The sequence below is a fragment of the Cherax quadricarinatus genome, chromosome 61 (assembly GCF_038502225.1).
Source record: "Cherax quadricarinatus isolate ZL_2023a chromosome 61, ASM3850222v1, whole genome shotgun sequence".
NCBI classification, from domain to species: domain Eukaryota; kingdom Metazoa; phylum Arthropoda; class Malacostraca; order Decapoda; family Parastacidae; genus Cherax; species Cherax quadricarinatus.
Window position 1 is genome coordinate 119854 of NC_091352.1, and position 25827 is coordinate 145680.

At 40.4% G+C, this 25827-nt stretch overlaps 2 protein-coding genes across 12 annotated transcripts in view; one reads left to right on the forward strand and one right to left on the reverse strand.

The window, feature by feature from the left end:
- The window catches only part of LOC138854487 (small integral membrane protein 12-A), a 60987-nt gene extending 60167 nt beyond the window's left edge, over positions 1 to 820 (forward strand). For all 5 annotated transcript variants that reach the window (XM_070098080.1, XM_070098078.1, XM_070098075.1 and 2 more), the window contains exon 4: positions 322 to 820. The gene's annotated coding sequence lies outside the window, so the exon portion shown is untranslated. The remainder of the gene's footprint in view (positions 1 to 321) is intronic.
- Positions 1 to 25827, reverse strand: part of LOC128699528 (calpain-A) — a 116172-nt gene that overhangs the window by 37370 nt on the left and 52975 nt on the right. For all 7 annotated transcript variants that reach the window (XR_011393682.1, XM_070098070.1, XM_070098069.1 and 4 more), the window contains exons 7-8: positions 18275 to 18406; positions 3160 to 3353 (exon numbers count right to left, since the gene is read on the reverse strand). Coding sequence is in view for 6 of the 7 variants with exons in the window: in XM_070098070.1 (XP_069954171.1) it covers positions 3160 to 3353; positions 18275 to 18406 (326 nt within the window). In the remaining variant the exon portion in view is untranslated. The remainder of the gene's footprint in view (positions 1 to 3159; positions 3354 to 18274; positions 18407 to 25827) is intronic.

Below are 25827 nucleotides of genomic sequence, written 5' to 3' on the forward strand. Positions count from 1 at the left end.
CATTGGTAAAAGAGTAGGTCGCTAAGTGAGGAGAGGCTGTGTTTATTCACTTTTTATGTTGTCTCTTAGCATACTCAGGCATTCCTGCATGTCACTGGGGGATGTTGCACCATCTACTGAGTCTTTTGCTTTCATAGGGAGTGATTTTCGTGTGCAGATTTGGGACTAGTCCCTCTTAAGATTTTTCCAAGTGTATATTATTGTGTATCTTTCTCACCTGTGTTCCAAGGAGTACAGGTCAAGGGACTAGCTGTTCCCCCCAGTAATTTGGTGCTTTATTGTATTTATACATGCAGTGAAATTTCTCTGTTTATTCTCCAGGTCTGCAATTTCACCTGCCTTGAAAAGGAACATTAGTGTACAGCAATATTCCAGCCTAGAGAGAACAAGCAATTTGAAGATAATCATCACTGGCTTGGCATCGCTAGTTTTGAAGCTTCTCATTATCCATCCTATCCAACATATCTTGTCCCATTTAATTTGTACTGTAATCTAAGTAACTTACTTTATCTTCACCATCTCTATTCAATCACTCTATAAAACTAAAAATCACTGAATCAGTTTAAATAATATGCATTTCTTTTGTAAATGACCATTTGTCATTAGTTTCCTTTCTTATTGTACTTATGACTGTAGTTAACTGCATAAGAAGTCCTACTTAATAGTCTATGTCTAGTTCTTAAAGTGACATATAAACCTTATGATTAGTTTCCTGAAATGCATTGCTTAATTAGTGGCTTTCTTTTATGCCTACTTTTGTACCAATTCATTTAAACTATCTATATGGCATACAGAAATAAACATATATTATTATTCTTGACTGTAAATATTTTTAAACCTAGACACCTTTTTGTTATTAAAGTTCTTAATATTTTATTTGTTAACATTTATTCAACCAGTTTTAATCCAGTTTACTTAAAACCAAAAGCACTATGAAAAGCCCAGTATGAATTCATACTGACAAACTGTTACAAAACCAGAAACAGGACAGATGCTAAAGAATATCAATAAGCTGGCCTTCTAGTATTCTCTTGATAGATGTTTATAATAACAGATGTTGCATTTTGTAACACTGGTGAAGCTCCAGTCCCAGTTAAGAGAGGAGACAATGAGGAAGAACTTGAATATAAACAGTTAACACTGCAGGAGTTATTAACAATTCCAAATTATAGTAAATTTGCAAACTTTTTCACTGATTAGGAACCTGACATGTCTAGGAATATTGCTCTGAAGCAGGACCTCAAGCAAGTAATGAAGCCTTATTGTCAGCTTTATGAAGTACTGCAGGGTAAGATATTATATGCATTACAGAATAATTGAGCACTTCAGTACCTCCATCAGCTACCAACAATTCTACATCCACAAAAGAATCACAGGTAACCACCTCAGCCCAGAAGAGCCACATCAGCCCTCTCCATACATTTCCAAGTCAATATTACAAAAAAAGTATTTTTAAGATGGTAATTTACTCATTTTGTAATAAAGAGTTCGGGATACATAATACACGTTAAAATAAATGAATCTTTAATATTATATAAAAAACAATCTTTGGTCTAGAGGTATTTTGTAAATAAACATCTGATAATATATACATGTTACAATAATAAATTATAATTACCATCTTTGTAAAATAAATAATTCGTAACCCTACACACAGGGTACAACTTCTTGACACTACTGTGTCACTATATATATATCTATGCTAAAATAATAAATTATAAATAACATTTACAATAATAAATTACAATCAACTTCATGTCTCACGACACCCTTATGACGCTCCGTGTCTCACACCACATTTATATCTGAGTTGTGACGCTCCCTGTGTCACACGACACTTATCCGTGTAATGATGCTCCATCTCAACTGTGTCTCTCGCCACCCTTTTCTCTGCGTAATGACACTCCTACTCTCCGTGTCACACGACACCCTTTTCTCTGCGTCATACACTACTGTGTCACCCTTGACACCCTGCGACACACTCACACAGCGTCTTTCTCAAGGCCAGTCACATGACACTATTCAATGTACACTACAACCATATCTTCTTTAGTGTCACACGACACCCTTTTCTTCTCAGTGTTCCACTACAGTCCTATAGCATATCTCAGTGTTACACTCCATCATACTTGCTTAAGTGTCACACTACGGTCCTAGCCCAGTTCAGTGTCACACTCCAACCTTTTCTTTACGTAGTGTCCCACTAAAACAGCATCCGATGACTCCGGCCCACAGTTGACCAGCATAGGCGGTGAGTCCGCAGACATCACCTGTCCTGTAAATACTCTCCAAGGCCGGTAGAAGTACACCATAAGGTGGTCTGGTGAGTACTATCTACCACCTTCAAGACCAGTTGATAAATAGTGTTTGTAAAACACCATGCTGCAAGCTCACTGAATGCAGCCGTCAAGTAACTGAGGCCAACAGACTCAGTGAGCTGCAGTGAGCGCTTCTTCTAACGCCAGTAGATATACATAATAAGACGGTCAGACGAATACTCTACTGCCAATAGATGTCTACCGTAAGGTGTTCTGGTAAATACTGTTTAGATGCGTACCGTGAGGTGTTCAGGTACTGCTGCTAAGGCCGGCTCAGCAGTCCCCACATTGGGTTTGATGACGTACCCAGTGGTACTGCCGGCCGGCAGGTTAACCATTTAACCACTAGTTTGGTAGGGGGCCGCAACAGTCAACAAACATCAACAACTAGTAAAGGTAAGGTCAAATTTGTAACCTTTTTTTTTTTTTTACACATTACAATATTTATAAAAAGTTGTTTGGCATTTTTGGAAGCATTTAGAACATAACACTATATTTCCAATACGTTGTTTTACACTTTACCTACCTTTTTTATTAGGTGATGATTTTCAGGAATTTATCCCGAGCATTATGAGAGGGTTTACTGTATATGTTATATCTATTAAAATTGAGTACTGTATATTATATTGTGTTTATTAAAACAGTATATTATGCTGAACTTTATTAAGACACTGTATCAGGATAAACTTTACCAAAACAGCATGGTAATAGGCTAGGCATAAAATTAATCAGGCTAAGTCCACTATGACAATGGCCTGCCCTGAATCAGACTTGGTTTAACAATATCCACTAAGGCTCTATTAGACATACTATTATTACACTAAGCCTCTCGATGACTTACTTGGCATAGGCTTTCTCCACAAGGGCGACCCAAAATTCCTGTGGGTTATCACCTCTGGCAAAAATCAGTTTGTCGTCCTTGGTGGGAAGTCTGTCATCAATGCACACCATCACCCACTCCCCGAAACGCCAAAACCAGCACACCACCAGGCCTGTGTACCCCTCACCAACCAGCACCTGGTCAGAGGGCACCACCTGGCATGAGGGTGGTTGTGTTAGTACTGATGATTGTTTTGGTGTTAAAAAGAAAGGAGACCTTTCACTGTTACATTAGGAGTGAAGATAGCCTTCATTGCCCATCCCAGAATAGATCATATTTTTATAATGTGCTAAACATCATTCACAGATTATCAAAATTTAGTGCAAGTTTCCCCTTGCTTCATGCAGATCTGCATTGTTCAAATTTGCATAAAAACATGGCAACCCTATTTATACAGCTACACACTGCAAAAATCCAATCTACAACCAGAGTGGGTGGTCTCTGTTCTCTTTTCTTTCTTATGTGATCACCAAAGTCTAGCACCACCTGGTTTTTTAATCTCTCTAAATATTCTTCTAAACTGGTATATGGTATATTGACATTCATAAGAAAGAGTATTAGGTGACTGGACATATAGCATATGGTGTGGGAAAGGAGAGGGTGAGATATGTGAGTACAGTAAGTGAAGCAAGGGTCTCACTCTCCTTCCCCATTGCCTCACTATCACTTGTATTGTTCAAGCCTGGAAAAGAACTTTTCTCCAGGCTGAAGGACTGACAACCTCAATACTACTACTATTTCAAGGTTGATGGACTGATCACATTAGCTTTACCTCTCCACTGCTTTTATCTTCTCTGTATTTGTCTCAAGAAGCCTACTGTGAAGGCAAAACTTTTTCAACAGAATTTGCCAAACCGTTGCACATATCTTACTCATCTATGTGTTAATATTATATACCATTATTATGATCATACTTCCCCACTTGTTTACAACAGATTATCACTACAGTTGCCAGACTAACCACTGGCCCTATCCTCAAGACTAACCAATGTTTTATGTAATAATGTTGGTAGAATTACCAACAATATGTAAAGTAAAAGGACACAAGTGCAACTAATGTGACATTTTTATTGTGGCAACGTTTCGCTCTCCAGGAGATTTGTCAAGCCGTTAGATGAAACAGCAAGAAACCTCGACATCCGCCTCAATGAACACATTTATGCCTGTAGGAACAGTAACTTGAAAAATGCCTGTGTACAACACTGGAATTCCACCAATTATCTCATAAAATTCAGGGACACGCAATTAGTGATCAAAGAAACTAATTTCTGCAGGCACAAGTGCCTTGAATCAGCACTAACCACTGTGTCTAATACAATTAAACAAAACAAAGGCAGCTTCACCATCTCTGAAGTCTTAGCAAGAATCCTCCTTAAAACAGTAAACCCTGCCATCATATAGTCTCTCCTGTTAATACTAGACAAACACATTACAGAAGATGAACACTGAAACATGCCTTCTCTAATTCAACCTCCAATAGAAATATTTGTCTAACTTATTTTTATGCTACCCAAGTAATAGCTTTTATATCCTTTTACTCTCATGTGCAAATTAATTGTATTACTACTAGTACTAAAACTTATATCACTACTACTACTACTACTACTACTACTACTACCACCACCACTAGTATTACACCTCACTCTAAGCCTATATATACCCTCTGTGTCCATATAATGTTTGTAACAGCTTGACAAACCCCCTGGAGAGCGAAACGTTGCACTTGTGTCCTTTTACTTTACAATATTTTATGTATATTTTAAACATATTAATATGGAATGCTGGTTTTCTTTTTCTGTCTCATAAACACGCTAGATAACAGGGATATCTTGCTACTCCTACTTACACTTTGGTCACACTTCACAGACACGCACATGCATATATATATATACATCTAGGTTTTTCTCCTTATTCTAAATAGCTCTTGTTCTTGTTTATTTCTTCTATTGTCCATGGGGAAGTGGAAAAGAATCTTTCCTCCGTAAGCCATGCGTGTCGTATGAGGCGACTAAAATGCCGGGAGCAATGGGCTAGTAACCCCTTCTCCTGTATACATTTACTAAAAAAGAGAAGAAGAAAAACTTTATAAAACTGGGTTGTTTAAATGTGCGTGGATGTAGTGCGGATGACAAGAAACAGATGATTGCTGATGTTATGAATGAAAAGAAGTTGGATGTCCTGGCTCTAAGCGAAACAAAGCTGAAGGGGGTAGGAGAGTTTCAGTGGGGGGAAATAAATGGGATTAAATCTGGAGTATCTGAGAGAGTTAGAGCAAAGGAAGGGGTAGCAGTAATGTTAAATGATCAGTTATGGAAGGAGAAAAGAGAATATGAATGTGTAAATTCGAGAATTATGTGGATTAAAGTAAAGGTTGGATGCGAGAAGTGGGTCATAATAAGCGTGTATGCACCTGGAGAAGAGAGGAATGCAGAGGAGAGAGAGAGATTTTGGGAGATGTTAAGTGAATGTATAGGAGCCTTTGAACCAAGTGAGAGAGTAATTGTGGTAGGGGACCTGAATGCTAAAGTAGGAGAAACTTTTAGAGAGGGTGTGGTAGGTAAGTTTGGGGTGCCAGGTGTAAATGATAATGGGAGCCCTTTGATTGAACTTTGTATAGAAAGGGGTTTAGTTATAGGTAATACATATTTTAAGAAAAAGAGGATAAATAAGTATACACGATATGATGTAGGGCGAAATGACAGTAGTTTGTTGGATTATGTATTAGTAGATAAAAGACTGTTGAGTAGACTTCAGGATGTACATGTTTATCGAGGGGCCACAGATATATCAGATCACTTTCTAGTTGTAGCTACACTGAGAGTAAAAGGTAGATGGGATACAAGGAGAATAGAAGCATCAGGGAAGAGAGAGGTGAAGGTTTATAAACTAAAAGAGGAGGCAGTTAGGGTAAGATATAAACAGCTATTGGAGGATAGATGGGCTAATGAGAGCATAGGCAATGGGGTCGAAGAGGAATGGGGTAGGTTTAAAAATGTAGTGTTAGAGTGTTCAGCAGAAGTTTGTGGTTACAGGAAAGTGGGTGCAGGAGGGAAGAGGAGCGATTGGTGGAATGATGATGTAAAGAGAGTAGTAAGGGAGAAAAAGTTAGCATATGAGAAGTTTTTACAAAGTAGAAGTGATGCAAGGAGGGAAGAGTATATGGAGAAAAAGAGAGAGGTTAAGAGAGTGGTGAAGCAATGTAAAAAGAGAGCAAATGAGAGAGTGGGTGAGCTGTTATCAACAAATTTTGTTGAAAATAAGAAAAAGTTTTGGAGTGAGATTAACAAGTTAAGGAAGCCTAGAGAACAAATGGATTTGTCAGTTAAAAATAGGAGAGGAGAGTTATTAAATGGAGAGTTAGAGGTATTGGGAAGATGGAGGGAATATTTTGAGGAATTGTTAAATGTTGATGAAGATAGGGAAGCTGTGATTTTGTGTATAGGGCAAGGAGGAATAACATCTTGTAGGAGTGAGGAAGAGCCAGTTGTGAGTGTGGGGGAAGTTCGTGAGGCAGTAGGTAAAATGAAAGGGGGTAAGGCAGCCGGGATTGATGGGATAAAGATAGAAATGTTAAAAGCAGGTGGGGATATAGTTTTGGAGTGGTTGGTGCAATTATTTAATAAATGTATGGAAGAGGGTAAGGTACCTAGGGATTGGCAGAGAGCATGCATAGTTCCTTTGTATAAAGGCAAAGGGGATAAAAGAGAGTGCAAAAATTATAGGGGGATAAGTCTGTTGAGTGTACCTGGTAAAGTGTATGGTAGAGTTATAATTGAAAGAATTAAGAGTAAGACGGAGAATAGGATAGCAGATGAACAAGGAGGCTTTAGGAAAGGTAGGGGGTGTGTGGACCAGGTGTTTACAGTGAAACATATAAGTGAACAGTATTTAGATAAGGCTAAAGAGGTCTTTGAGACATTTATGGATTTGGAAAAGGCGTATGACAGGGTGGATAGGGGGGCAATGTGGCAGATGTTGCAAGTGTATGGTGTAGGAGGTAGGTTACTGAAAGCAGTGAAGAGTTTTTACGAGGATAGTGAGGCTCAAGTTAGAGTATGTAGAAAAGAGGGAAATTTTTTCCCAGTAAAAGTAGGCCTTAGACAAGGATGTGTGATGTCACCGTGGTTGTTTAATATATTTATAGATGGGGTTGTAAGAGAAGTAAATGCGAGGGTCTTGGCAAGAGGCGTGGAGTTAAAAGATAAAGAATCACACACAGGGTGGGAGTTGTCACAGCTGCTCTTTGCTGATGACACTGTGCTCTTGGGAGATTCTGAAGAGAAGCTGCAGAGATTGGTGGATGAATTTGGTAGGGTGTGCAAAAGAAGAAAATTAAAGGTGAATACAGGAAAGAGTAAGGTTATGAGGATAACAAAAAGATTAGGTGATGAAAGATTGAATATCAGATTGGAGGGAGAGAGTATGGAGGAGGTGAACGTATTCAGATATTTGGGAGTGGACGTGTCAGCGGATGGGTCTATGAAAGATGAGGTGAATCATAGAATTGATGAGGGAAAAAGAGTGAGTGGTGCACTTAGGAGTCTGTGGAGACAGAGAACTTTGTCCTTGGAGGCAAAGAGGGGAATGTATGAGAGTATAGTTTTACCAACGCTCTTATATGGGTGTGAAGCATGGGTGATGAATGTTGCAGCGAGGAGAAGGCTGGAGGCAGTGGAGATGTCATGTCTGAGGGCAATGTGTGGTGTGAATATAATGCAGAGAATTCGTAGTTTGGAAGTTAGGAGGAGGTGCGGGATTACCAAAACTGTTGTCCAGAGGGCTGAGGAAGGGTTGTTGAGGTGGTTCGGACATGTAGAGAGAATGGAGCGAAACAGAATAACTTCAAGAGTGTATCAGTCTGTAGTGGAAGGAAGGCGGGATAGGGGTCGGCCTAGGAAGGGTTGGAGGGAGGGGGTAAAGGAGGTTTTGTGTGCGAGGGGCTTGGACTTCCAGCAGGCATGCGTGAGCGTGTTTGATAGGAGTGAATGGAGACAAATGGTTTTTAATACTTGACGTGCTGTTGGAGTGTGAGCAAAGTAACATTTATGAAGGGATTCAGGGAAACCGGCAGGCCGGACTTGAGTCCTGGAGATGGGAAGTACAGTGCCTGCACTCTGAAGGAGGGGTGTTAATGTTGCAGTTTAAAAACTGTAGTGTAAAGCACCCTTCTGGCAAGACAGTGATGGAGTGAATGATGGTGAAAGTTTTTCTTTTTCGGGCCACCCTGCCTTGGTGGGAATCGGCCAGTGTGATAATAAAAAAAAAAATAAATATGGAATGCATGATGTGGTTTCATAGGATAATGCAAACTAATGTTGTTCAATTTATTATAGTGCGGAAAGAAGTGCTGAAAGTAACTGGATGAGTACAGTAAGCCAGGTTAAGGTGAAAGGTGAGTATCACTCATCCATCCTCTAATCCTCCTTTCCCTCCCATCAGCCAACCATCGATGTGCATTAGACATGGATAGCTGGTAACAGTTGCATGCTGTGGGACCAGTGAAACAATAGCGTAGTTGGTAGGATTATGAGGAATCTCTTCATTGTTAATAAGTAATGTATTATACATCTTTATAACCTAGGATTCTGGGGTGAAAAAATGACACCCAGTTCAGTTTCTTGGCTAACATCAGTATTTTTTCCCATGCTGTACTATACTTTTTATTGTACATTTTATAATTCATGACATCTGTCTCACTGACAGGCAACTATGTTCTAAGAGTAGAATTGGGTAACTCAAGTGGGATCAGTGAGTGGAGACCAGGAGCAATTGGACAGGAAGGAGATATGTCAGGGACAAATCATCATAGACATTTTTTCCCAAGGTAGTAAACTCCCTTTTAACATGTAATTTACCTATACCATTATTTAATTTTTTAAACATCAAATGTGTGTTGCTATGTGAATCTTTCTAGAAAAAATAGCCTGAGTGTGGACATTTTTTCCCAAAATTATACACAGTAAAATTTCCATAAAACCTAGGAGGACATTTATAAATTTTTATCATTATGATAAAAATTTATAAATGTCCTCCCACAAAATTTCCCATATGAGGTCATTTCTCTCCAAAATTTGTGGGAAATTCTCATAAAATGGCAGTACTGCACTACACCTGCACCATGGGTTGTGGAATGGACACTATCCTTACCAGAATAATTCAAGAAAAGCAAATATTGTGGCTTATTCAAGTTTGAATCTATTGGTCTTTTTCCCCTAGGATGCTACCAAAGTCAACTAACAGGCACCTATGAAACCTTAGCACTTTGGTTTTGATGCAAGTGCTCTGTCACTAAGCCAAAATCATTTATACAGTATGGCCCCATTTTATGGCATTCAGCTAATACGGCAATTTCAAATTATGACTGACCAATATGTTCAGCTTAAAAGAGAAGTAAAAAAGGTGATTAGAAAGGCTAAACGTGACTATGAAATTAGAGTTGCTAATGAGTCAAAGACTAATCCAAAGGGGTTCTTTCAAGTGTATAGGACGAAGGTGAAGGAAAAAGTAGGACCTCTGAAAATTGGGAATGGACAGCTGGCGGATAACGAACTGGAAATGTGTTCCTTATTTAATGACTATTTTTTGTCAGTTTTTACACAGGAAGATGTAAATGAGATTCCAGTAATTAACAAGTATTTAGTTCCTGATGAATTTAAATTAACTAATATTACTGTCATGAAGGACATGGTTATTAAACAGATAGACAAACTGAAGCAAAGTAAGTCCCCGGGACCCGATGAGTTGTTTTCCAGGGTACTTAAGGAATGCAAGATGGAGCTTAGTCAGCCATTAACGAGTGTGTTTAATGTGTCCATCCTTACCGGTGTTGTGCCAGAGTTGTGGAAGATGGCTAATGTGGTTCCTATATTCAAATCAGGGGATAAGTCCGTTCCTTCAAATTACCATCCAATAAGCTTGACATCTATAGTGGGCAAGTTACTAGAATCAATTATAGCTGACATGTATAGGGCAAGGAGGAATAACATCTTGTAGGAGTGAGGAAGTGCCAGTTGTGAGTGTGGGGGAAGTTCATGAGGCAGTAGGTAAAATGAAAGGGGGTAAGGCAGCCGGGATTGATGGGATAAAGATAGAAATGTTAAAAGCAGGTGGGGGATATAGTTTTGGAGTGGTTGGTGCAATTATTTAATAAATGTATGGAAGAGGGTAAGGTACCTAGGGATTGGCAGAGAGCATGCATAGTTCCTTTGTATAAAGGCAAAGGGGACAAAAGAGAGTGCAAAAATTATAGGGGGATAAGTCTGTTGAGTCTACCGTCCTGCCAAGTGAGTGTAAAACGAAAGCCTGTAATTGTTTTACATGATGGTAGGATTGCTGGTGTCTTTTGTCTGTCTCATAAATATGCAAGATTACAGGTAAGTCTTGCTACTTCTACTTACACTTAGGTCACACTACACATACATGTACAAGCATATATATACACACCCCTCTGGGTTTTCTTCTATTTTCTTTCTAATTCTTGTTCTTGTTTATTTCCTCTTATCTCCATGGGGAAGTGGAACAGAATTCTTCCTCTGTAAGCCATGCGTGTCGTAAGAGGCGACTAAAATGCCGGGAGCAAGGGGCTAGTAACCCCTTCTCCTGTATATATTACTAAATTTAAAAGGAGAAACTTCAGTTTTTTCTTTTGGGCCACCCCACCTCGGTGGGATACGGCTGGTACGTTGAAAGAAGAAGAAGTCTGTTGAGTATACCTGGTAAAGTGTATGGTAGAGTTATTATTGAAAGAATTAAGAGTAAGATGGAGAATAGGATAGCAGATGAACAAGGAGGCTTTAGGAAAGGTAGGGGGTGTGTGGACCAGGTGTTTACAGTGAAACATATAAGTGAACAGTATTTAGATAAGGCTAAAGAGGTCTTTGTGGCATTTATGGATTTGGAAAAGGCGTATGACAGGGTGGATAGGGGGGCAATGTGGCAGATGTTGCAGGTGTATGGTGTAGGAGGTAGGTTACTGAAAGCAGTGAAGAGTTTTTACGAGGATAGTGAGGCTCAAGTTAGAGTATGTAGGAAAGAGGGAAATTATTTCCCAGTAAAAGTAGGCCTTAGACAAGGATGTGTGATGTCACCGTGGTTGTTTAATATATTTATAGATGGGGTTTTAAGAGAAGTAAATGCGAGGGTCTTGACAAGAGGCGTGGAGTTAAAAGATAAAGAATCACACATAAAGTGGGAGTTGTCACAGTTGCTCTTTGCTGATGACACTGTGCTCTTGGGAAATTCTGAAGAGAAGTTGCAGAGATTGGTGGATGAATTTGGTAGGGTGTGCAAAAGAAGAAAATTAAAAGTGAATACAGGAAAGAGTAAGGTTATGAGGATAAAAAGATTAGGTGATGAAAGATTGGATATCAGATTGGAGGGAGAGAGTATGGAGGAGGTGAATGTATTCAGATATTTGGGAGTGGACGTGTCAGCGGATGGGTCTATGAAGGATGAGGTGAATCATAGAATTGATGAGGGGAAAAGGGTGAGTGGTGCACTTAGGAGTCTGTGGAGACAAAGAACTTTGTCCTTGGAGGCAAAGAGGGGAATGTATGAGAGTATAGTTTTACCAACGCTCTTATATGGGTGTGAAGCATGGGTGATGAATGTTGCAGTGAGGAGAAGGCTGGAGGCAGTGGAGATGTCATGTCTGAGGGCAATGTGTGGTGTGAATATAATGCAGAGAATTCGTAGTTTGGAAGTTAGGAGGAGGTGCGGGATTACCAAAACTGTTGTCCAGAGGGCTGAGGAAGGGTTGTTGAGGTGGTTCGGAGATGTAGAGAGAATGGAGCGAAACAGAATGACTTCAAGAGTGTATCAGTCTGTAGTGGAAGGAAGGCGGGGTAGGGGTCGGCCTAGGAAAGGTTGGAGGGAGGGGGTAAAGGAGGTTTTGTGTGCGAGGGGCTTGGACTTCCAGCAGGTGTGCGTGAGCATGTTTGATAGGAGTGAATGGAGACGAATGGTTTTTAATACTTGACGTGCCGTTGGAGTGTGAGCAAAGTAACATTTATGAAGGGGTTCAGGGAAACCGGCAGGCCGGACTTGAGTCCTGGAGATGGGAAGTACAGTGCCTGCACTCTGAAGGAGGGGTGTTAATGTTGCAGTTTAAAAACTGTAGTGTAAAGCACCCTTCTGGCAAGACAGTGATGGAGTGAATGATGGTGAAAGTTTTTCTTTTTCGGGCCACCCTGCCTTGGTGGGAATCGGCCAGTGTGATAATACAAATATTATTAGAAGTCACCTTGAAGAGCATAACTTGATAAATGAATCTCAGCATGGATTCACGAGAGGTCGTTCCTGCCTGACAAACTTGCTGATGTTCTTCAATAGAACATTTGAGGCAGTTGACAGTGATAAAGAATATGATATTGTGTTTTTGGATTTTAGTAAAGCCTTCGATAGAGTACGTCACAGGAGACTCTTGAAAAAAGTGGCAGCTCATGGTATAGGAGGTAAAGTTCTAGCATGGATAGAGGCATGACTTACCAATAGAAAGCAGAGAGTTACCATTAATGGAGTGAAATCTGAATGGGGATTAGTCACTAGTGGCATTCCACAAGGATCAGTTTTAGGCCCTCTCTTGTTCATAATTTATATTAATGACCTTGATGAAGGGATTACGAGTGACATGAGTAAGTTTGCTGATGATACACAGATAGGCCATATAATTCACTCTGAGGAGGATAGCAATGAACTCCAGGAGGATTTGGACAAATTAATGTCCTGGTCTGAAAAATGGCAGATGAAGTTCAATGTCGATAAGTGTAAGGTACTAGCCCTTGGTAATGAAAGTAACCCTCAAAGCTATAATCTAGGTGAAGTAAAGCTTGATCAAACAGAATGTGAAAAGGACTTGGGAGTCATGGTGAGCAGAAATCTAAAGCCAAGACAGCAGTGCCTTAGTGTGTGCAACAAGGCCAACAGATTACTTGGATTTATCTCAAGATGTATAAGTAACAGAAGTCCAAAAGTTATTTTACAGCTCTATACATCACTAGTGAGGCCTCATTTAGATTATGCTGCTCAGTTTTGGTCCCCTTACTACAGGATGGACATAGACTCATTAGAGAACATACAGAGAAGAATGACTAAAATGATTTACTGCAGCATGCAGTGCATGAGAAAAAAAATCTCCATGTTTTTGTATTAAAACCCTGACTTTGAGGCATATTTTCGTATAGTATTTATGGTTATAGTCTCGTTTTCTTGGTCTCATTTGATGGAATGGAAGACATATTACAGAAATAGAGATATTTTGATTGGTTTCATGATGAAAAGGACCTTGCAATTGAGCTCAGAGTAGCGGAAACGTACAATTTTTGCTGATGTTCAAGAGTAAACAAATGACGTCATTATCTAATAAGTGTTCAATAGTCACTCTAATATGCAGTCATGAATGGGTTGACATTATTTATACAATTATTACAATAATGCAGTAGTCTGCATAACAGTAAATCTTCTATTTTTTGTGTGAATAAAAATTCAAAATAGAAAGCAAGAGTAATATAAGAGGAGTCCTGAGACATGACTGATGAACAGAGAAAATGTTATTTTAGTGCCAGGAATTTTTGCATTGTGATGAATGGTTTTGAAAACCAACAAGTTGAAGATTGAGACACTAATGCAACATAAGGGGATCTTTATTGAGGAAACATTTCGCCACACAGTGGCTTCATCAGTCCAAGCTGAGGGACTGTTTACCTCAAACTCCTCCTCTCCTTACACCTTTCTACTTTGTATTGGACTGATGAAGCCACTGTGTGGCGAAACGTTTCCTCAATAAAGATTCCCATATGTTGCATTACTGTCTCAATCTTCAGTTTTTGCATTGTTCATTCTGGACCCTATTTTGAAATTGGCATCTTTTTTAATTTGTGTGAAATTGGACAAATTGCCTATTTCTGACCACTTTATTGGATAGTTGAAATCAGTAAATGGGCGGTTTCTTGTACTCAGTCGATAGAGCAAATGGAGTTCTAAAGAAATAGCTATGAGTTTGGTCGACTGGAACAATGAAATTGGCTGAACATTTGGGCTCAAAGTGGGTGAAATCGCCAATACGTAAACATCGCTGAGATTGCTAACTTTGCGAAAGCGTAGTTCCGTAAGTTTTCCATCAAATTTCATACTTTTGGTGTCATTAACATTGGGAAAAGATTCTCTATTACCTGGAGTTTACCTAGAGAGAGTTCCGGGGGTCAACGCCCCTGTGGCCCGGTCTGTGACCAGGCCTCCTGGTGGATCAGAGCCTGATCAACCAGGCTGTTACTGCTGGCTGCATGCAATCCAACGTACAAGCCACAGCCCGGCTGGTCAGGTACCGACTTTAGGTGCTTGTCCAGTGCCTGCTTGAAGACAGCCAGGGGTCTATTGGTAATCCCCCTTATGTATGCTGGGAGGCAGTTGAACAGTTTCGGGCCCCTGACACTTACTGTATTGTCTCTTAATGTGCTGGTGACACCCCTGCTTTTCATTGGGGGGATATTGCATCGTCTGCTGAGTCTTTTGCTTTCGTTGTGAGTGATTTTCATGTGCAAGTTCGGTACTAGTCCCTCTAGGATTTTCCAGGTGTATATAATCATGTATCTCTCCTGCCTGCATTCCAGGGAGTACAGGTTCAGGAACTTCAAGCGCTCCCAGTAATTGAGGTGTTTTATCTCCGTTATGTGCGCCATGAAGGTTCTCTGTACATTTTCTAGGTCAGCAGTTTCACCTGCCTTGAAAGGTGCTGTTAGTGTGCAGCAATATTCCAGCCTAGATAGAACAAGCGACCTGAAGAGTGTCATGATGGGCTTGGCATCCCTAGTTTTGAAGGTTCTCATTATCCATCCTGTCATTTTTCTAGCAGATGCAATTGATACAATGTTATGGTCCTTGAAGGTGAGATCCTCCAACATAATCACTCCCAGGTCTTTGACGTTGGTTTTTCGCTCTATTTTGTGGAAGGAATTTGATTTGTACTCTGATGAAGTTTTAATTTCCTCATGTTTACCATATCAGAGTACGTAATTGAAATTTCTCATCGTTGAACTTCATATTGTTTTCATAAGAAAAACTATATTTTTTTTTTTTTCAAAAATTTTGCGACAAAGAGACACTTTAGGATTGGGGGTTGCGACAGTTGACGGGTTAAATGTCTTATTTTACATTAATACAGTGGACCCCCGCATAACGATTACCTCCGAATGCGACCAATTATGTAAGTGTATTTATGTAAGTGCATTTGTACGTGTATGTTTGGGGGTCTGAAATGGACTAATCTACTTCACAATATTTCTTATGGGAACAAATTCGGTCAGTACTGGCACCTGAACATACTTCTGGAGTGAAAAAATATCGTTAACCGGGGGTCCACTGTACATATAGACATCTTCATTAATCCATCTATGATATTTTCTTCAAAATTATATAAGAAACACTTTATATGGAGGTCTGGTAGCCAGGTGGAGGGAAAACATTAAGTTTTCTCTTGTCCAACACCCCGAGAAAATGTGTATAAATCTGCATTTGGCTCAGTCACTCTCCTTAACACAACGCTTTTGTTTACAATTCTCGGCATGAATTATTCATTACTTCTCCCTTCGTTTATGATGGTATCTCAAGGTAGTTGTTAGAAACGATTAAACTCAGTGAACATGGTATGTCGATGGTAATAATATGGCTCTGGGCCACATTAAATATCGTGTAGGTAGGTAGGTGCAGCTGTGTAGCCAGCCAGACTATGTAACCACACCTACTGGCTTCCTACAAATAAATACTACTCTCCTCTCATCCTACATTAAGACTACACATACAGCACACTCATTATTTACCTTAACCCTTAAACTGTCCAAATGTAGATCTACGTTCGCTCGCGTAGCATTCCGAACATAGATGTACTTGTTTTTACATGCTTTCAAATGGAGAAAATCAAGGTCGGAGCGCTACACACCTAAAGGCAGATCTACGTTTGGACAGTTTAAGGGTTAAGGTAAATAATGAGTGTACTGTATGTGTATTTTATCTCTCTGGGCTGCTGTAAATATTGTATATTATGTTTGGGATGGAGAGTCAGGGCTACCTACACCTGACTTCCTACAAATAAGTACTATTCACCTCCCACCCTACATCAGACTACAAATATTTTAAGGTATGTAATGAATGTAGTGTGTACGTATGTTACTTTTTATTGTGTTCTTTAATGCCTAGTTCTATTACTAACTTAATATAAGTTAGTGTAAACTTGTTATAAATGTATATATAAATGCAATGCAAGTGGAAAAAATGGCATTCTGCTTTCCGGCGACAGCCTGGAACCTAACCTGCCATACAAGTTGGGCCCTACTGTACGTGGAACAAATACATGATATATCCCAGACTGGGAATAGGCCACAATTTTTATCACCATACTGTCAAAGTGTGAAATTTCAATTTGTAGACTTTTTTTATTATTATTTTTTTTTATTATCATACTGGCCAATTCCCACCAAGGCAGGGTGGCCCGAAAAAGAAAAACTTTCACCATCATTCACTCCATCACTGTCTTGCCAGAAGGGTGCTTTACACTACAGTTTTTAAACTGCAACATTAACACCCCTCCTTCAGAGTGCAGGCACTGTACTTCCCATCTCCAGGACTCAAGTCCGGCCTGCCGGTTTCCCTGAATCCCTTCATAAATGTTACTTTGCTCACACTCCAACAGCACGTCAAGTATTAAAAACCATTTGTGTCCATTCACTCCTATCAAACACGCTCACGCATGCCTGCTGGAAGTCCAAGCCCCTCGCACACAAAACCTCCTTTACCCCCTCCCTCCAACCTTTCCTAGGCCGACCCCTACCCCCCCTTCCTTCCACTACAGACTGATACACTCTTGAAGTCATTCTGTTTCGCTTCATTCTCTCTACATGTCCGAACCACCTCAACAACCCTTCCTCAGCCCTCTGGACAACAGTTTTGGTAATCCCGCACCTCCTCCTAACTTCCAAACTACGAATTCTCTGCATTATATTCACACCACACATTGCCCTCAGACATGACATCTCCACTGCCTCCAGCCTTCTCCTCGCTGCAACATTCATCACCCATGCTTCACACCCATATAAGAGCGTTGGTAAAACTATACTCTCATACATTCCCCTCTTTGCCTCCAAGGACAAAGTTCTTTGTCTCCACAGACTCCTAAGTGCACCACTCACTCTTTTTCCCTCATCAATTCTATGATTCACCTCATCTTTCATAGACCCATCTGCTGACACGTCCACTCCCAAGTATCTGAATACGTTCACCTCCTCCATACTCTCTCCCTCCAATCTGATATTCAATCTTTCATCACCTAATCTTTTTGTTATCCTCATAACCTTACTCTTTCCTGTATTCACCTTTAATTTTCTTCTTTTGCACACCCTACCAAATTCATCCACCAATCTCTGCAACTTCTCTTCAGAATCTCCCAAGAGCACAGTGTCATCAGCAAAGAGCAGCTGTGACAACTCCCACTTTGTGTGTGATTCTTTATCTTTTAACTCCACGCCTCTTGCCAAGACCCTCGCATTTACTTCTCTTACAACCCCATCTATAAATATATTAAACAACCACGGTGACATCACACATCCTTGTCTAAGGCCTACTTTTACTGGGAAAAAATTTCCCTCTTTCCTACATACTCTAACTTGAGCCTCACTATCCTCGTAAAAACTCTTCACTGCTTTCAGTAACGTACCTCCTACACCATACACTTGCAACATCTGCCACATTGCCCCCCTATCCACCCTGTCATACGCCTTTTCCAAATCCATAAATGCCACAAAGACCTCTTTAGCCTTATCTAAATACTGTTCACTTATATGTTTCACTGTAAACACCTGGTCCACACACCCCCTACCTTTCCTAAAGCCTCCTTGTTCATCTGCTATCCTATTTGTAGACTTGTGAATATTTAAGTATATTTCCTGATACTTGTTTAGAACATAGTGGAGGCATTATGCAGATATTTCCCTCCCTCATGTAGAACACTGTGCAGGTACTTCCCTCCCTCATGCAGGGCATCATGCAGGTACTTCCCTCCTTACCTGTGACACTTGTCAGTGGTACTAACCTTCTCTATAAGTTTGGGCTTCCTGGCAATTGCAGCGCAGGAGGAGAGGAACCAGCAATCCCCTAGAGCGCCTTGTACCACGTCCCTTCTGCTGGCACCATCCACAAATACCTTAGGGTTCTCGTGCAGCTCCTGTGTACCACCATATAATTAATTGCCATTCCCTCCTTAGTTTTCAAATATAAATATTATTATATATCCTAAAAATGCTGCTCATATTTACATTAGCAATTCCAGTGTTCTTCCTGCTAAATAAAATTTAAAAAACAAACATTAATTTAATTTGTGTGGCTTGAGTGGGGTGGCTAGTTTCTTGTACACTATGATGACAGCATATGGGTGGTAGTGCTAAAACAATAGATACAAGCTCTTATCACAATCCACAGTAAAATATTATTATTATATTTGGGAAAGTGCTAAATGCATTGGGTCATACAGCACCTGGGAAATGGCAGTAAAGCGTGTTTAATCCAAGGAAGAGAAGGGAAGCTCTAGTTCCTTGAGTAAAAATCAACCCTCATTGGTATCAAGGTATTTCTCTTGAAAGAATAACTTAAATAGTTGTATCTAGCTGGAGACTAATTTTATAAATTACAGTCCTCTCATATTTTTGCTGATTATCTTTTTGATGCAAATTGTGGATATTCTCTCAAGCTTTTTTATCATATCTTTAGCAATAAAGTGATTTGCCATCTAATGTAGTGTTCATTTGAACTTACACAGTTGGCTTTATGAACACTAAAGACTGTTTTATTGTGTGAGCCTGTCTTTCTTCGCACACATTGAAGGGAAGTGCCATGATACCACTGAAGAGCTCTTGAGTTGAATACAGAAGCATACAATGTCTGTATGAAATGTGCTTCTTTGAAAAAGCCTACGAACTGATCAAATATTGAGAGCAAACATAGAAGACAGTAGAGATGAAAAAAAACAGTTCCTGAATTGTTTAAGAAAGAACACGTCACAATAAATGAAAGATAATCTATAGAGCAGAGACCAAAACATTCCTACTGGGCAGAAAGACAAATAGAAATATACCTAGTTGGATGAATCTCATTGAAGCTATCTGGCCCAGTGGCTAATGCAACGGTCTGGAGTTTTGAGACTCTCTGATCGTGGGTTCTAATCCCACCCATGGTATGGTTTGTTTGCAATCGTGTCATTACGATTTCCTGAGGGGATGAGATGAAAAGCTGTAAGCCTTCTCCCTGAAAGCTGGCTGCCTTGGATCAAAGTCTAGTGCAAGCTGGACTCCAAGGTATTGGTCCAGTGTGGGTAGATTGGTAAAGCACTGCGTTCCTTGTTCCAAGGTTCGTAGGTTCGAGTCTCCTTCAGCCAGAGATCAGTGTTTGTGTATATTTCGCCTGCTCTTGCGAATTCCTTGCATTGTTAATATCTCTAGTAAGGCTGATGCATGCAGGGGATGAGATGAAAAGCTGTAAGCCTTCTCCCTGAAAGCTGGCTGCCTTGGATCAAAGTCTAGCACAAGCTGGACTCCAAGGTATTGGTCCAGTGTGGGTAGATTGGTAAAGCACTGCGTACCTTGTTCCAAGGTTCGTAGGTTCGAGTCTCCTTCAGCCAGAGATCAGTGTTTATATTTTTTTTTTTTTATCACACTGGCCAATTCCCACCAAGGCAGGGTGGCCCGAAAAAGAAAAACTTTCACCATCATTCCCTCCATCACTGTCTTGCCAGAAGGGTGCTTTACACTACAGTTTTTAAACTGCAACATTAACACCCCTCCTTCAGAGTGCAGGCACTGTACTTCCCATCTCCAGGACTCAAGTCCGGCCTGCCGGTTTCCCTGAACCCCTTCATAAATGTTACTTTGCTCACACTCCAACAGCACGTCAAGTATTAAAAACCATTTGTCTCCATTCACTCCTATCAAACACGCTCACGCATGCCTGCTGGAAGTCCAAGCCCCTCGCACACAAAACCTCCTTTACCCCCTCCCTCCAACCTTTCCTAGGCCAACCCCTACCCCGCCTTCCTTCCACTACAGACTGATACACTCTTGAAGTTATTCTGTTTCGCTCCATTCTCTCCACATGTCCGAACCACCTCAACAACCCTTCCTCAGCCCTCTGGACAACAGTTTTGGTAATCCCGCACCTCCTCCTAACTTCCAAACTACGAATTCTCTGCATTATATTCACACCACACGTTGCTCTCAGACATGACATCTCCACTGCCTCCAGCCTTCTCCTCGCTGCAACATTCATCACCCATGCTTCACACCCATATAAGAGCGTTGGTAAAACTATACTCTCATACATTCCCCTCTTTGCCTCCAGTAAGTTTGTCAGGCAGGAACGACCTCTCGTGAATCCATGCTGAGATTCATTTATCAAGTTATGCTCTTCAAGGTGACTTCTGATAATGTCAGCTATAATTGATTCTAATAACTTGCCCACTATAGATGTCAGGCTTATTGGACGGTAATTTGAAGGAGTGGACTTATCCCCTGATTTGAATATAGGAACCACATTAGCCATCTTCCACAACTCTGGCACAACACCAGTAAGGATGGACGCATTGAATACACTCATTAACCCTTTCAGGGTCCAAGGCCAAAATCTGAAGTCACGCACCAGTGTCCAAGAAATTTTGAAAAAAAAAAAATTATTTTTCTTACAGAATTAAAGAGCATATTTTTGTGAAGGTAATAAAACAAAAAAAATTAGAATCTGATCATTACTTACCGAGATACAGTGCTAAGAAGTTTATAGAAAATGATGTGGTGGCGGCAACATCGACGAATTCCACATACGCGTATTATATTATTTTGTTGTTTTAGTTGTTTTTTCTTTTCTTTTCCAATTTTTTTCTATTCCTACTAACATTTGGGGCCTGAGAGACCAATACTGTATATAATTGATATATATATACTCACTGTATTGAACACAATAACCGCACTAAAGTTATTATCATATTATTGTTTACCACTGTTGTTTATTACAATAAACATGCACAAATATTGTATAATACTAATGTTCTATCATATATCTACATATTTGCAATCACTGGACATGGTTTTAGAACTGCTGGAGCTTGTGGAACTCCTTGAAACAAGGCACGATGCACAGAGGCACCTTACATTCCTCACACATAAACCGAGTGTCTTTGCGTCTTTGTTGCCGTCGTTTTGTTTGTGCACAGACAATGCATCTCTTCTGAGCAAATTTCTTTTGAGTTGAAGGAAGCTGTATTATGAAATGATCACCTTCTCTCCTCAAACGCTTGGGTATATTGTGATGAATTCGAGGACCATGTTGTATTGCAGGTGTTGTTACCTGGTACTTCATTATGAGTTGTCTGACAACAGACAAACAAAATTCACCATACGGTGGTCTGTTACCAGTCTTTATTTGGTACATATTATATGCATTCAGCATTGAAATGTCCATGAGATGGAAGAAAAGTTTCATGTACCACTTGTAACTCTTACGAACACAGTCAACAAAACCAATCTGCATGTCACACTTGTCAACCAAGCGCATGTTTTGTGTATAATCAATCACTGACACTGGTTTTCGAATACGTTCATTAGTCACTCGATCAACTTTGCCACTGTCTTGCATTTCATTACGGTGAATGGTTGTCAACAATGTGACATCTCGTTTGTCATGCCACCGTAATGCCATGATGTCATTGGCAGTAAACACCTGCACGTCATCACCACGAACACCTGCGTTGAGCCTGGACATATGTTTACGATTAGAACGCACTGTGCCACACACATCTGTCTTGTTCACTCGCATGAAATCACTGAGTAATGGGCTTGTGTACCAGTTATCGGTATATAATGTATGGCCCTTACCAAGATAAGGTGCCATCATGTTTCTCACTACGTCACCTGAGATACCCAATAACATCTTGGTATCTTTCAATGTTTTACTACCCGTGTATACAACAATATCCAACACCAGGCCACTGTCACAATCACAGAGTACAAACAATTTTATACCAAAGCGGTTCCTCTTGCTCGGTATATACTGCTTGAATGACAGTCTACCTTTGAATAAAATCAAAGACTCGTCAATTACAAGATTCTTGAATGGATAAAAGTATATCCTGAACTTTTGTTTGAGATACATGAAAACATTTCTAATCTTGTATAACCTGTCACTTCTGTCAGGCCTGGTTTTGTCAGAGAAGTGCAACATACGTAACAGTAAGATAAACCTGTTCACTGGTATTATTTCACTGAAAGATGGGGTACAAATTAGCCGATCTGTGGACCAGTATGCTTTTATATTATGCTTATAGACGTGAGGCATAAGCATTATTGTTGCAAAAAGCAAATACATTTCTGCAACAGTCGTCTCTTTCCACCTGTGTAGTCTTGACTGTGGTGATAAGATCGTATTTGCCATGGTGTACTGAAAATACTTATTACTTTCCCTGACAATAATTTCCATCAATGGCTGGTCAAAGAATAATTCAAAGAATTCCAGTTCATTGGCCGTGGTTCCAAGGGGACAGGTAGGTAGAATTCCACTTTGAGAGTCATCAAAGTGGTGAGGGCTGGGAACAAACTTGGGATTTTGCTGCCAATCCCAGATACGGTTTGCTGGTGGATACTGGACATCATAGGCTGGTTGTACGGGTGGGTGTGGCGGGCTGGTGGGTGACGCTCCGCTTTGTCCTTGAACTGACGAGTCAGCAGCGTGGGTCCCCGCGTGGCACAGTGAGTCACGCATGGCGGTGCCACTACCACCACCAGCACCACTAACACCATCCACTGATGCCTGTGGCCCATCCATGCCAAGTGTAGCCACATCATCCTCACTATCACTACCTAAAATGGGTGTAGGGCCACGGGATGTACTCCGGGATGTACTCCGTCCCCTGGGCACAGCATAGGGTACACTACCCGAGCGCATGCGGCGGCGAACATACCGACGCTTCACTGGTGAATATGTTTCCTCACTATCACTACTCGAATGATCGTCGAGCGCAATAAAATCACAATCCACGTCAGAATCATCATCATTACTGAAGTCAGAGGCCAGGCCACGGGAAAATATTAGTTTTCTCTTACGTTTAGGAACACCCGACCGTGAGTCACGAGTGCCCACACCAGAGGTAGAAGGTCGAGGATCGTCGGGGTTTTCTGCACTATTATCGATATCCTGGTCATTATTTTCGGTCACTAACTTATCAAAGCCGTAGAATTCGTCTTCATTTCCACTTCCATCAGTGTCAGAACTATCAGACAGGAAGAGGAGAGTCCCAATTTTCCGGGGAGTGAGAGCTGACTTGCGACGAGGCATGGTGAACAAGGGTGACTGAGCTGGCGTTCCCACAATGCTATGCAGGCGCCTAGATTTTTTGTTTATGGCGCACACCCACGGCGCAGACCCATTCTCTCACATGTAGGCCTATGAGCGCTTTCACGCTAAATTTGACGGCGCTAGAATTTTGGCGTAGATCTACGGTTTGGACACTCACCGAAAAGCCGTAGATCTACGGGACGGACCCTGAAAGGGTTAATGGCTGACTAAGCTACATCTTGCATTCCTTAAGTACAATGGAAAACAACTCATCGGGTCCCGGGGACTTATTTTGCTTCAGCTTGTCTATCTGTTTAATAACCATGTCCCTCGTGACAGTAATATTAGTTAACTTAAATTCATCAGGAACTAAATAATTGTTAATTACTGGCATCTCATTTACATCTTCCTGTGTAAAAACTGACAAAAAATAGTCATTAAATAAGGAACACATTTCCAGTTCATTATCCGTCAGCTGTCCATTCCCAGTTTTCAGAGGTCCTACTTTTTCCTTCACCTTCGTCCTATACACTTGAAAGAACCCCTTTGGATTAGTCTTTGATTCATTAGCAACTCTAATTTCATAGTCACGTTTAGCCTTTCTAATCGCCTTTTCTACTTCTCTTTTAAGCTGAACATATTGGTCAGTAAGGTTAACCTCTCCTCTTCTGATGTGCCTATGAATTCCCCTTTTCTCCCCTAATAGATGCTTTAGCCTCCTGTTAACCCATTTGGGATCGTTATTATTAGACCTAATTTCTCTCTGGGGAATGTATATACTCTGGGCACTGTGTACATTATTAAGAAAACAATCATAAAAGCAGATCCCTTCATATTCATAAGTATGATTATCGTCAATAAAATCATTAGCTAGATAACCCCAATCAAGATTAGACAGATGTTCCCTAAGTCCATTATAATCGGCAGAACAAAAATCAGGGATTTTTACTGTATTATCATTATTCTTGCATTCCCAATTAATGCTAAAAGTGATGGATTTGTGATCACTTGCGCCAAGCTCTTCAGTGATCTCCAGATTATTCACTAGTGTTTCCTTATTTGACAAGACTAGGTCTAGCAAATTATTACCCCTGGTAGGCTCAGTTACGCTCTGTTTCAGAAAACAGTCCTGAACTGTTTCCATAAAGTCACTGGACTCTAGATTACCTGTCAAAGAATTCCAGTCAATTTGACTAAAGTTAAAGTCCCCTACTATGATTATGTTACTGTGTCCAGAAGCCCTAACAATTTCATCCCAAAGAAGTCTCCCTCTATCGTGATCCAAGCCTGGAGGTCAGTATATTACACCTAGAATTAGTTTTTCTTGACCCTCCATGAACTCTACCCAAACAGACTCTGTTACTGCTCCATCTATTTTTATACCTGTTTTTATGCAACAATTAATATTTTCTCGAATATACAATGCAACTCCTCCCCCCTTCCCATTACATCTATCCACATTGAACAACTTAAATCCCTGAATATTACACTCAGCAGTCATATCCTGACTCTTTAAATCATACCACGTTTCAGTTAATGCAATGATATCAAAGTTCCCAGCACATGCTACCAAACGTAGTTCATTAATTTTATTTCTTGCACTTCGACTGTTAGCATAAAATACCATCATATGTTTTTTCTTCTGCACATTTTTCTTATTCATCTTTGTTTTTACACAGTTTCTGAAATTATCATTACCCAGAGTTACTCCATGACAGTTACTATTAAGATTCTTAATATCAGAGCATAAGTCAATATATCCATACTCATTATTTATCATTTCTAAACCCATACCTCTAACTAATCCTAGTTTAAAGTCCTAACAACCCCCTCAACTGAGTTAGCAAGAAAACCCACACCTGCCCTGGATAAGTGAACCCCATCCCTGGCATACATGTCATTTCGGCCATAGAAGTTGTCCCAGTTCTCAATGAATGGTACTGCATTATCCTTACAGTGTTTATCCAGCCAACAATTAATACCAATTGCCCTGGACAACCATTCATTACCAACACCTCTTCTTGACAAAATGCCACATATAACAGGGCGCCCCCCCTTCTTCCTAATTATGTCTATAGCTGTCCTGAACTTTCTAACTAAATCCTCACTTCTACGCTTGCCTACATCATTGCCTCCAGCACTGAGGCAAATAATAGGATTGATCCCATTACCGTTCATGATGTTGTCAAGCCGGCTAACAATGTCCTTCATCCCAGCCCCAGGAAAGCAAACCCTCTGTCTCCTACTCCTGTCCTTCAAGCAGAATGCCCTATC